The sequence below is a fragment of the Chelonia mydas genome, chromosome 1 (genome assembly GCF_015237465.2).
Source record: "Chelonia mydas isolate rCheMyd1 chromosome 1, rCheMyd1.pri.v2, whole genome shotgun sequence".
NCBI lineage: Eukaryota > Metazoa > Chordata > Testudines > Cheloniidae > Chelonia > Chelonia mydas.
Genome location: NC_057849.1, coordinates 211,134,168 through 211,147,465, shown reverse-complemented (window position 1 = coordinate 211,147,465; position 13,298 = coordinate 211,134,168). Strand labels below are relative to the sequence as shown.

The following is a 13,298-nucleotide window of genomic DNA, read 5'->3' as shown; positions in this document are numbered from 1 at the left end:
TGAACTTTGGAAGATATATGCAAGAACAGAAACCATAGTTGCCATCCATCACTAGACAAACACAAGACAACAGTTGAAAATTGACCCAGGTGAAAACTAGACAATGGTTAGGCTGTTGGTGTGCTGAGAGCACAATCTGTCATGCTGACCATGTACTCCCCTGTCCGTCTGTTTGTATCCCTCTGTTGTTTCTTGCCTTCTACTTAGATTTTAAGTTCTTTGGGGCAGAGACTGTCTTTCTCTTCTGTGTTTGTACAGCGCCTAGTACAATGGAGCCCTAGACCATGAGTAGGGCTCCCAGATGCTATGATACTACTACTAATGTGCCTGGTGTGATAAGTGCCTATTGGATGTTACACAACATCTGTGAGACCCAGGTTGAAATCCTGGAGGATGGATGGGGGCAGGAACTGGATAAAACTTCTCAAAATTATGGGCAGCCAGAGAGGGCCCCTTGCAAAATGGTCCAAGTGGTTAAGGGAAGAGAGTGAGGATGTCTTGTGCTTCTGCTAGGATGCCAAAGGAATTCGTGGTTAATGAACATTGTGAGCAAGTAAAGGAGTTTTGGTTTGATTACATTCTGAATTAATAGCATGGGATGGGAGGTATTATGCCATTTATGGGCTGAGCTCTGAGTTTTTCAGACAAAATGGTAGCTAACAGAGGAGAGCAACAAAAATGATTAAAGGCCTAGAAAAACATCAACTACAAGGAAAGATGGAAAAAATGGGCTGGTTTAGTCTGGAGAAGAGAAGGCTGATGGGGGGACATCCTGACATTCTTCAAGTACATAAAAGGCTGCTATAAATAGGAGGGCACTAAATTTTTCTCCTTAACAACTGAGGATGGGGCTAGAAGTAAAAGGATTAAATTGAAGCAAGAGAGATTTAGATTAGACATTGGGGAAAACTTCCTAACTGTAAGACTTGTTAAGCAGTGGAACCAATTACTTAGGGAGGTTGTGAAATCTCTGTCATTGGACGTTTTTAAGAAAGGGTCAGACAAACATCTGTCAGGGGTGGTCTAGATAATACTTACGCTATGTTTTCACTGCAGACCTTACAGTGGCACAGCTGTAAGGCATCCCATGTAGCCACTCTATGCCGATGGGAGAGATCTCTCCTGCCAGCATAATTAAATGAGCCCTAACAAGCACCATTAGCTATGTCAGTGGGAGAGCGTCTCCTGCCGGCACAGCTCTGTCCATACCTGCGCTTTTGTCAGTCGGGGGGTAGTTTTTTTTACACCTCTGTCCGACAGAAGTTTCACTGACAAAAATGCCAATGAAGACATAGGTTTAATCCTGCCTTGGTGCAGGGGAATGGATTAGATGACCTATCAAGGTCCATTCCAGTCCTACACTTCAATCATTCTATGGAAATGAATTTTTTGAATGTATCAAAAAAAGGAACTGTGTCTCTTAGAGGTGTGAATTTTTCACAGCCATGACCCATGTAGCTAGGGCGACCTAAGTTTTAGGAGTAGACCAGTCCATAGAATGTGGTGCAAACTGAAAAACTTGGCTATTGAGGGAGAGCCCCACCAAGGAGTATTCACCCCTGATGGTGATGCGTCAGAAAGCATTCTCCTTCTCCATCTCCTGTGGGATTGAATGCAGTGGGAAGGATCTGTGCTAAGGTTGTTTGGAATTGTGCTCTCAGTATGGTGCATTCTCCATAGTTTTCAGGACATTGGAGCATTGGGGCACAGTGCTTGGCTTTTCCAGCAAAAGCTGCTTTATCACAGTTGTTTGCTTCTGCATTTTCTGCATCATGTCCCTCCCAAGGGTTTTGCGCTTCATTCTGACCTTTTGTGCGTGCTCCAGGAAGCCTTTCCAGCTGCTTTCAGAGCTGTCTATTGGGATTAACTGTATGCTCCATGGAACAAATCATGTACAGCTTTTTCTTATTTTTTCCTGAGATCTGACAGCCTCTCTGCACACTACAACTCCCCTCTTCACACAGTTACACGTGCACAGGGAAATAAGAAAAAGTAGTCCTTTATGGTCCCATTCCTCATAGTCTCCATGCCAACAATGATAAAAAGTTCTTGTTCCCATAATGTCGGAATGACATTCCCATCTTCTCTTTCAACTCCATGTTTTCCCTTGTGATAGTAAGATATTCCCCCATTTATTTCCCATTCTACAGACCTTCTGTACTTTATTTGAGTGGTGCACATGCGTGTGTGGGGAGGATGGGGCAGGCTTTGAGTAGGCGAGATTTTTAAAATGTGTATGGTTTGGAGCAATTGGGGGGTGGATGGATGACTCTTTTCTTTTCTAGGGTGGGTGGAGGAGTGGCAGGAGCAGGTTAGTGACTGCTTGTGCCCTTCTGCAGATTTTACTGACTACAGCTGAGTGAATAATTTGATTTTTTCAGTTCAGTGGCCAAACCAAAAAATCTAAAAAAAGAACTGATTCATTTAGAGCCAAAACTGAATGTTTTTGTTTTTTTCTTGCAGAAACAAAACATAAAAACATTCTTTCTGATCTAATGAAAGATTTGAAATATGATTTTGAAAAGACATTAAAAAAGGAACAAATTTTGGGTGGGACGGGGAGAAATTTCAGTTATTCATTCAGCTATACTCAGGACAGCTTGCAGAGATTCACGTGCAGTTACTAAACTGCTGGAGCTCGTTCACTAACTCGGTACCAGATTCAGAGCCACCTCACTTTCATTTTCTCTGACAGTGCCCTGTAGATGTCTGCATTCTGGTGACTCTTATCCAGAGGGAACTGGACATGCTTGTCTCCAGACAGACCAATCTAGTCCTGGGCCTCTACAGAGGTCTATGTGGAAGCGGGGCGGGGGGGGCGGAGGGGGAGCTTGGTTGCTATGGGAATGTGAACTCACCTGGTAGTGAAAAGAGGCGCTCCTGGCTGCCTGCCAGCATTTAACCAGAGAGGGTACATCTGGTCAAGATGACCCCAGAGCTGTGGAGTGCAAACAGGCGCAAAGCAGGTTGATGCAGGTATGAAGCAATGCAGTATGGGACACTAGCTGAGGGACAGTCAGCAGCATTAGCATTAGGAATTATTTCACAGGAATCTTACAATGAACAAACTGATTGTGAAGTGGAGCCACTCCTTCTCCCATGAGGATTAGTTACAGCAACCTAAGATGCCAAATAAATTGCTCTGAGAACAGGGTTCATGTGGACACAAGGTATTTAAGGTGAGCTAGTTAAAGTTAATATGAGGTAACATCCCCTGTAGACAAGCCATAAGGGGAATTGAGAAGGGCTTCACACTGGAACCGGCCTTCCAGGTGTCAGGCTCTATTGGCGTGAGGCCGACACACGAGATCCTAATTCCAAGCAGTTGGAGCAGCTCTGTTCTCTGGCATCATGCAGAACATTCCCCTGCTTCCTTCCCACTAGTATTGTATCTAGTCTGTTCGAGGCTATCTTCAACCACAGTGACTCGGTCACTTCCCCTTTGTGTCTATCCCACTCTACTCCTTCCACTGCTGGGGAATTATTCCTCCTCTCTGCCCTTTGCTTTTCCCTTCTGAACTCTCAGCCATTATTTTAGTATTTTCAGATAATATGAATTATGAAGCTCCTCCCCTACTTGTTCTCAGCCCTGTGGAGACACTTGCTATTCCTTGCCCCTTATTCTCCTTTACTCCCCAGTCTCACAGATTGAGCGTCTCTCAAGCCTCCAGGCTTCATCATTGAATAGTTTCCTTTCTTTGAACTTTTGCCAGTTTTTCAATAGCCTTCCTGTAATGAAGGGACAGAAATACAATATTCCAGCTGAGCATGTCTGCCTTCCTCTGCACCTTAGATTCTCACGAGTGCCTGGTCCTGGGAGGGGATTTTAATACCATCCTCGAGGAGCGGGACCACTCGGGGACTAAGCAGAGCCCGGCCGCCGTGAACACCCTCCGGGAGATAGTCGAACATCACTCCCTAGTGGACATCTGGCGTGACCCCCACCTGGATGACACTTCCACGTTCACCTTTGTCCGGGTGGAGGCCCATAGGTCACGCCACTCCCGGTTGGACCGCATTTATTTATCACGCTTCCATCTCTCACAAGCCCACTCCTCCAGCATTCGGCTGGCCCCATTTTCTGACCATCACCTAGCCACCGTGACAGCCTCCCTCTGTGCGGAGAGGCCGGGGCCGGCCTATTGGCATTTTAACAACAGCCTGTTGGAGGATGAGGGCTTCGTGACGTCCTTCTGGGAATTCTGGCTGGCCTGGCGAGGGCAGCGGCATGCCTTTCCCTCGGCGCTGCGATGGTGGGATCTAGGGAAGGTGCGCGCCCGGCTTTTCTGCCGTGACTACACGCGGGGCACCAGCCGATGGAGAAATGCGGCGATAGAGCAGTTGGAATGGGAGGTCTTAGAGCTGGAGAGGCGTCTGGCCGCCAGCCCCGAGGACCCGCTCCTCTGCGGAGCGTGCTGGGAGAAGCGGGAGGAGCTCCGGGCCCTCAAGGACCATCGGGCCCGGGGCACCTTTGTTCGATCCCGCATCCGCCTCCTTCGGGAGATGGATCGCGGCTCCCGCTTCTTCTATGCCCTGGAGAAAATGAGGGGGGCCAAGAAACACACCACGTGCCTCCTGGCAGAAGACGGCACCCCCCTCATGGAACCGGTGGAGATGTGCGGGAGGGCCCGAGCCTTCTATGCAAGTCTTTTCTCCCCGGGTCCGACCGACCCTAGCGCTTGCAGAGTGCTTTGGGAGGAGCTCCCTACGGTCAGCGCGAGCGACCGAGACCGGCTAGAGTTGTCTCTCACTCTGGCCGAGTTCTCGGAAGCCCTCCGTTGTATGCCCACTAATAAGTCTCCAGGCATGGACAGGCTGACCGTGGAGTTCTACCGCGTGTTTTGGGACGTCCTCAGCCCAGACCTAGTCACCGTCTGGGCTGAGTCTCTGCAGAGCGGGGTCCTCCCTCTTTCGTGCAGGCGAGCTGTGCTCGCTTTATTGCTGAAGAAGGGGGACCTCCGCGATTTATGAAATTGGCGTCCCGTCTCGCTCCTCAGCACGGACTACAAAATCGTAGCGAAAGCAATCTCGCTGCGGCTAGGGTCTGTGCTGGCGGACATGATCCACCCAGACCAGACCTACACCGTCCCGGACCGCAGTATCTTTGATAACCTATTTCTGGTTTGGGACCTTTTGGAACTCGGGCATAGAGACGGTCTATCGTTCATTCTCCTGTCCCTAGATCAGGAGAAGGCGTTCGATAGGGTGGACTACGGGTACCTCCTGAGCACTCTGCAGGCGTTTGGCTTCGGACCCCAGTTTGTGGGTTTTCTCCGGGCGCTGTACGCTTCCGCAGAGTGTCTGGTTAAGCTCAACTGGACCCTGACCGAACCGGCAAGGAGTACAGCAGGGGTGCCCCCTCTCGGGCCAGCTGTATGCTCTGGCGATCGAGCCCTTCCTCTGTCTCCTCCGCAGGAGGTTGACAGGGTTGATGCTGCAGGAGCCGGAGCTGCGGCTGGTCCTGTCAGCGTACGCTGATGACGTGCTCCTCGTGGTCCAGGACCCGGGAGACTTGGCGCGGGTGGAGGCTTGCCAGGCCATCTATTCGGCAGCCTCCTCCGCCCAGGTCAACTGGGTCAAGAGCTCTGGCTTGGCGGTAGGAGACTGGCGGCAGGCGAGCTCCCTCCCACCTGCACTTCAGACCATCCGGTGGAACTCGGGTCCGCTGCTCTACCTCGGCGTTTACCTTTCTGCCACGCATCCCTCTCTGCCGGAGAACTGGGAAAATTTAGAGGGCGGGGAGATAGAGCGGCTCCAGAAATGGACGGGACTACTCCAGTGTCTCTCCCTCCGAGGGAGAGCACTGGTGCTTAATCAACTAGTCCTGTCCATGCTCTGGTACCGGCTCAACACCCTGGTCCCGGCCCCAGGTTTCCTGACCAACCTCCGGACATCGATTCTGGGGTTCTTTTGGTCAGGAATGCACTGGGCCCCTGTAGGGGTTCTTCATCTACCCCTGAAGGAAGGAGGACAGGGCCTGAAGTGTCTACACACTCAGGTCCGCGTCTTTTGCCTCCAGGCCCTACAGAGGCTCCTCTATGGTGCAGGCAGTTCGGCGTGGAGCATACTGGCGCACGCCATCCTGCGCCGCATCCGAGGGCTCCGATATGACCGGCAGCTCTTTTATCTCCGTCCGGGAGGTCTTCTGCGAGACCTCTCCAGTCTGCCGGTCTTCTACCAAGACCTCCTCCGGACTTGGAAACTGTTTTTAACGACCAGGTCCGTGGCGGCCACCGAGGGGGCAGATCTCCTCGCGGAGCCCCTGCTACACAACTCCCAGCTCCGTGTGCAGGTGGCGGAGTCCCGCTCGGTGCGCCAGAGCTTGATCCTGGCAGAAGTCACGAGAGTTGGAGACCTCCTGGACTACGACCGGGGAGACTGGCTGGATCCCCTGACGCTCCTCGGCACATGGAGCTCTCCAGACCTCGTACCTTCTGGCGCGTACTTCAGGAAGTGAAGGCCGCTTTGCCGCCCGCTGCTCGAGCTTACCTCGACCGGGTCCTGCTCGAGAGCACGCCCCGCCCACCCTGTACCCCAGGCCCGCCGGACCTTTTAATTGGACCCCTGCCCCGTAGACCCAATCGACCCCCTCACCCCTTTACTGCGAGCCGGCTGCATGAACTGCAGTCGCTATGCTTCCAAACCGCGCCAAGGAAACATCTATACACGCCTGTGCTCCACACCCTTCACGCCCTCACACTAGTGTCCCGCCCCGACACAACGTGGTGAGAACTTCTGCCACCTTTGAAGGGTGAGCAGCCCTGGTGGGCCAGCCTATATTCCACCTTGGTTCCGAGGCCCATCGGGGACATCAGTTGGCGGCTCCTTCATGGAGCTGTGAGCACGGGCACGTACTTGGCGCGGTTCACCCCCGTCCCAGATACTTGTCCCTTTTGCGGTGTGAGGGAAACCCTGGCACATGTATATTTGGAGTGCGCCAGGCTGCAGCCCCTGTTCCGGCTCCTCACAAATCTTCTATTACGTTTTTGGTTGCATTTTTCCCCTCACCTTTTTATTTATGCACTCCCCATCCGTGGCCTCACAAAGTCGCGGGATCTCCTAGTTAACCTCCTCCTGGCCCTGGCTAAAACGGCCGTCTATAACACCAGAGAGAGGAGGTTGGCTGATGGAGTTTCCTGTGACTGTGGGGCCGTTTTCCGATCCTCGGTCCGTTCACGTATCCGGGCGGAGTTCCTCTGGGCGGCGTCCACCGACTCCTTGATGCTTTTGAGGAGCGGTGGGCGCTGTCCGAGGTTCTCTGCTCGGTGTCCCCATCTGGTTCCCTTTGTTTGACCCTTTGATTGGGGGAGAGGGTAAGGGACCCCAGCCCCAGCCATTGCTGCTGCGGACACCACCACCTTAGAGGGGTCCTTTCACATGGGGGTGCACGTGCCCCCTCCCCCAGATTGTCCACCCCACAGCCTGCCCCTCTTGTTGGGTGCTTTCAAAGGAGGGAATTGTTGGTGATACTGGGTGTGGCGCCAGGTAACTCGAGGGGGTGGCAGACCTTGAGAGTCGATGAAACCCCCTCGCTCTGGGCCACCAGGTAACTCGGAAGGGTGGAAGACCACGTGAGTTGAGGAAGCCCCCCGCTCTGGACCCAGGCAAGCTTGAACACTTCCCTCCCCTGAAGCTAATGAGAAAACAATTGTGATTGGTTGCTGTGTTACACATTGCATATGCTGTTGTTTTTGTTTTGTAAGTGTGTTATGCAAATAAAAATACCTTTTTTGCTTCAAAAAAAAAAAACCACTCTCCTGCTGCCCTCTGGCCATGCTGTATCACACCTGGTAATAACCATAGGGGAGACAAACAAACCAGTGATAATATGAAATCTAACTTAGATTTGATTATAAAAGTCAGGTTTAGAAAACTATAACTTATCACACAAGTCAGGGTCAGAAGGCTATCCCGAGAGAGAGAGAGCTGGGTTCTCACCACTCCGTGAAGCTTGAATTGATTGGGGTTCCCAAGTGATGGTAGTAGCTGAGGGTCCGGATTGCTGGAGACAGGCAGAGCCCCCAGCACGATCAGTCAGGAGAAGATGAAGTCCCAAAGGAACTGATGCAGATGTTGGATGCAGGCATCAGAACACTTACTTGAGCATGGGTAGGGGTTTTTGTAGGGAAACAACAATGGTTCAAGGGAGAACACTAGATTTGTTTATGGGTAAACTGATGGCTCAAGGGAATATACCAAAGTTGTTGTGTTCAGGCTAGGCAGTAGGAACTGCTCATTCCTGGCTGTGGGCGGTGTTCTTTGGAGGGAGCTCACAATGCAATTAGGGAGCTTCAGTATTTTGGATACCAAGAACGGATTTATTATTAGAATTGGTCTGATAACTACTGAGCTGGGCGTGTGCAGGCATGGGTTCATTAACATCTGGAGCAGAGATCTCCCATCATGCAGTGCTTCCCTGCTTTTCAGGTCCCAGAGTTCCGTGTGGCTCTTGCGTTGGAATCTCTGTTCTCCATTCTGTATGCTAATAGAGATGCCTCCCTGTCCCATCTTCCATGCAAATGAGGCTAGGGGAGTTTCCTTAATCCTGTCACCCTTGTCCCAGGGGTTTAGGTGTGTCTCCCACTGCCTTTTCATTGCTTTTTGTAAGTCTTTCTTCTGATCGGTTTTGGTTCAAGCAGAGGCTGCGGGGGAAGGTCTTTCATGAGTCAGACAGGCTGGGTACTGCGCCCTGGTTCCCCAAGAACACAGAGCTGACTGGTAACAACAGGAACTGGCATATGGAGTAAAGGGCTCCCGCTTATTTAACAATGTCTTTGCTGTTGAGAGAAGAAGGTTCCCTTCATTTCATCCCCAGGAAGGCCTGGGGAAGGTTATGGGATGTCAAAATAACCAACACTGATTGATGGATGCATTGACTCTCTAGGTCTCATCGAGGTCCGTCTGATTGGAGGGGACACTGCCTGCTCAGGACGTGTTGAAGTCAAACATGGAAAAATGTGGGAGACAGTCTGTGATTCACACTTGGATTTCAACACCGCTTCTGTTATCTGCAATGAATTAGGGTGTGGACAGGCTGTAGCCACCTTGGGAGCAGCTCACTTTGGAGAAGGACATGATCTGATCTGGAAGGAAGAGTTTCAGTGTGTGGGGAATGAGTCTCTCCTTCAGAAATGTCCCAGGATGTCCCGTCCCAACCACACATGCTCCCACGCAAATGATGTCGGCGTATTGTGCTCAGGTAAGAATTCAAACTGGTGAACCACTAACACGGACCCTACAGCTGAGCCACTCAGTCTCTTTTCTCCCACATCCAATATGCCTCACGTGAACCCACATCCCAGAAAACTTTGCGTGTTTCCAAGTCGCTCCAAAGGATTCCTGTCTGCTACAAAGGATGGCTCCACTTTCCCACCACCCAGGGGGAGCCAAGAAGACATTGTGGGAAACCCCATTATCTCTCTCATATTCCTCTCTATTTCAAGTGTCTCCAGTAAATGGGGACAGTTCTATTTACCTGTCTCCTGATATAAGGATAGGGTCCCAGAAGAGCTCTGATTTCCCTTATCCTCCACTAGGGATGCATGTTCTCCACTGCTGAGCACTCTCCTCCCGACTCAGATACAACTGTAAGGGGAAGGGGAAGGGTCTAGTGGTCAGAGCACAGAACCAGAAACCAGAAAACAGGGGTTTTATTTCCAGTTCTGGTTTTGTATTCAATAATGCCTTGTGTCTCAGTTTCCCCATTTGTGAAACAACAGTTAATTTCCTACCTCAGCAAGTGGCTGTGAGGCTTAACTTCATTTGTGTTTGCAAAGTGCTTTCAGGCACTTGAATACATAGTGCTATGTAGGGGCCAGGTGTTATTATTTTAAAACTTTCTTGATGGAATTGGAGCAGTTGTGGCCACTTTTATGTTATTGCCCTGCAACAGGGGTTGGCTTTGTGCCACCCATTCATGCAGATCTGATTATTAGAGACTAGCTGGAAGCCCACGCTATTGCATGGGTGTAATTCGTAAAGTCCTGTGAAGCAAGAGTGGCTGCTGGAAGAAAATATTAAGCAAAAAACAGAGAAAGAATATGAATGCAAAACATGTACATTGTCAAATTGCAATGTACGCACATGTCACTCCTTTTTCTCTTATCATCTGTCTCAGATATACCCACCTCCCTCCCAGTTGTTTTTTAAATTACTTAGGACAGTTAATGTTTTCACAGAATTTTGAACCACCCATTTCATTTTTGTTGAAAGCATGCAGCAATTTTCTTTCTGAGGCAGACATTAATTGAAAGACAAATGCTTGACAACTTGAGCGCCTGACAGTTCTCTCTGATTTGAAAATGAGACTTACTTATTACCAAGGTGCCTTTCACCAAGCTGAGTCTATCACTGTACCAATACTGTATTTATTGCTAAAGTAAGTTGTCACCTTGGTCTGTCTTTGGACTTTTTAACTGCCCTCTATTCCCCTGCCAGTGTGTGTGTGATAATTTCAGGTTGGAAAGTCAACCTTGTAATGCACACGCAAAACACCCCTCTCCCTGGCTGCTCAGCTGGAGACTGCACTTGCCCTCTTCTCATCCCTGAGATGGGGGAACTGCCCTTCATTCCCTCTTCACCCATCTCAAGACTTCCCTGCCTCCTGCTGCCCTGGGACATCACCTGGGACCCAGCTACATCACTTCCCTGACTCCCCACTCCCCCGCCTCCAGGGCCAAGCGGATTTGTCTTCTGCCTGGTTCCCAGCCGGAACAGTTTCCCAACTTCACCCTCCCTTGCCTCTTGCTGCCCCGGGACCCTCTCTCTGCTCTAGGGATATACATGAAGGCAGGGCTAAGTGGCATGGCAGGTCTGTGTCCTCAGCCCTGAAGCACAGAGCTTGGTCCAGCCCTGAAAACTGGCGTATTAGAGGAGCTTCTTGTGTCATCACAGCAGCTCCTCTGATTTTTTGTAGGCAGCAAAATCCCATGACTCCCAATCAGCTTGCGAGATCTGGAAACACGGCAAGACTGCCTTCCCCGACTGCTTGGAGGGGACACTCCACCTCCACCACCAACTCGAGGCTGGGGATCTGCCACCTAATCCCCTTCATCTCTCACCCCCATTGCTGTCTTCTGCAGCCCCCTCAGCCTCCCTGAACTTCGCATCCCCCTACGTCCCTCTCAACCTCCCTTCCACCTCCACCTCCAGCTGACCCGACCCCATGTCCCTCTGCCCCCCAGCCTTTCTCCTGCCCCACATCCTTCTCCATGCCATTCTGTTGAAACCCCTAAATCTGCCTCCTGCCCCTCCCCTCCCTGTTCCCTGCTCCCCGCATTCTCCCCACCCTCCTTTCACAGGGTCTCTACTGCCCCTGGGCCCTGTCCATCCCCCTCAGCCATACAAGGGCAGCCATGTTTCCTGTGGGCTTCAGTCTAATTGAAAACAGTGGAAGGTGGCAGCCAACTTTACTCAGGGTGGGCTCACTCCCACATGCCAACCGACTGTAGGCAGATGGAGGCCTCTCGTTGGCTTCAGGCCCAGTGACAGCAACAGGAGATGGCACCATTTGGAATTAGGGAAACTCTGAGAGTTAAAAATGGCTTATCACTTAAAAGTTGGATGGTAAGTGACCATGAATCTCAGTGATGACTGAACCTGGTGATATTCTGAAGCAGAGGAGCTCTCAGCCAGGCTTGTAGCTTGTTCCAACATTTCATGCTGACTCAGCACACATCCTAGGCTTCAGAGTGACTAACAGACAGAGTGACATTCCTGGGATCTTCTTATATGGGTAACAAAGGTCGCCTTCTTGTCAGGGCCAGGGTCTTGTCAGGACACAAACCTAAATGGATGAGCTAAAGGAAGGGCGGGGCCAGCTAGCGAGGTGCCTTTCCCAACATCACCGCTAACGGCAGAGCCTGGAAAGGATCTGCACTGCCCACTAGCCTGCCTGTGGAACACACCACTGGCCGAAAGCCCAGTCCACGGCAGCCAGCTGGATAGCCTGTCACTGTATCCATGAGGAGATCTGGCTGGCTCGCCGGCCGTGGTCATACTGCCAGGTTGGGTGTTAGGATGGGCTGGGGGAAATGGAAAACAGAGAGGTCTTTTTCCTTAAATTTGAAGTCCTGGAGAGGAGAAGCCAGGATTGGAGAGGGGCTGCCTTTCTGTATAGGGTGGGGTTGCCACCTCTAAGGCACAGAAAAACTGGCCTGTCTGTGGGCAGGCCCACATCCCAGGGGAGGTGTGGCTGGTCTGTGGACAGGGCCAGGTCCCAGCAGAGGCGAGGCTGGTCTGTGGGCAGGACCGAGTCCCAGGGTTGGGGGCAAACATGGGGAGGGGCTCAGTGCTCAGAAAGTTAAGACAGGTTTGGTGGGATTTGTGGTTGGGAGTGTGGTACTGCTCTCCCATTGACTGGTATCTGCCTTGGCACACTGCACACATGCAGCTCAGGATGAGTGTGCCAGCCGGGAGGCCATTGTGTGTTTCCAGCTGTGACACGCATAGCTGGAGTTCCGAGATCGCTGCATGCCCAGGCGCATTTGTGCACAGCTTAGAAATCCTGGCAACACCAACACCAACCCCTCCCCGTCCCCCAGCCAATAACACCTTTGGACCAGCTACTGGCAAGCCTAAAGAAAAACTAGTCAGGCTACTCAAAAACCAGCCAGGTAGTATATGGCTGGTGGTGGGGAGAGAGGGAGACCTCAGCCCCATGGTGCTCATTCCTTCAAATTTCTTGGTGTGAGCTTCTAGTGATAATAGAGCTTTCACCTCTCCATGCCCCTTCCCTCCTTTATCCCTTCATTGGTGTGTTTGACTCACTTTGGGTCTGATCCAGGAGTGGCAGCTGAGGGTGCTCAGCCTCTCACAGGATCCCCTCAACACCTTGTGAGATTGTGTCCTGTACTTGGGGGACCCTCCCCTGCTGAGATCAACATTCTGAAGGCACCCAGGGTATCACTGGGCAACCTTAACTCTGCATTAATGATGGTTTTTTACCATTTAATTCTACTCAAAGTCTGCTCTGAATCCCCAATTTTACCCACAATCTCAGAACAGCTCTACAACTTTGGGCAGGGAGATAGTCACCAATGTTTGCTTTTTTAATTGTCATCAGAAAGCCCCAGATAGAGCACTGTTGAGTTGACTGAGGCAGTTCACAATTCTTAGAGTTTCTGTTTCAGTGCCACCAATTGAAGCCCCAAGCAGCTCTTCACCAAGGGATCCTCCTGGAGCTGGCAATAACCATGGGGCTTATCTGCTCTCCAGCTGCAGTCACTGCATTAGGTGTGGCTGTACTGAATGGTGGAGGAATACACTGGAGCAGCTTGGAGAGCTGTGGTTGTAATATG

At 51.2% G+C, this 13,298-nt stretch overlaps 1 protein-coding gene across 1 annotated transcript in view; it reads left to right on the top strand.

Annotated features, from left to right (window-relative positions):
* Positions 1-13,298, top strand: part of LOC122461353 (scavenger receptor cysteine-rich type 1 protein M130-like) — a 68,153-nt gene that overhangs the window by 13,667 nt on the left and 41,188 nt on the right. Inside the window, 1 exon segment of the mRNA XM_043551788.1 lies at positions 8,885-9,199. Within this exon segment, the coding sequence (XP_043407723.1) occupies positions 8,885-9,199 (315 nt within the window).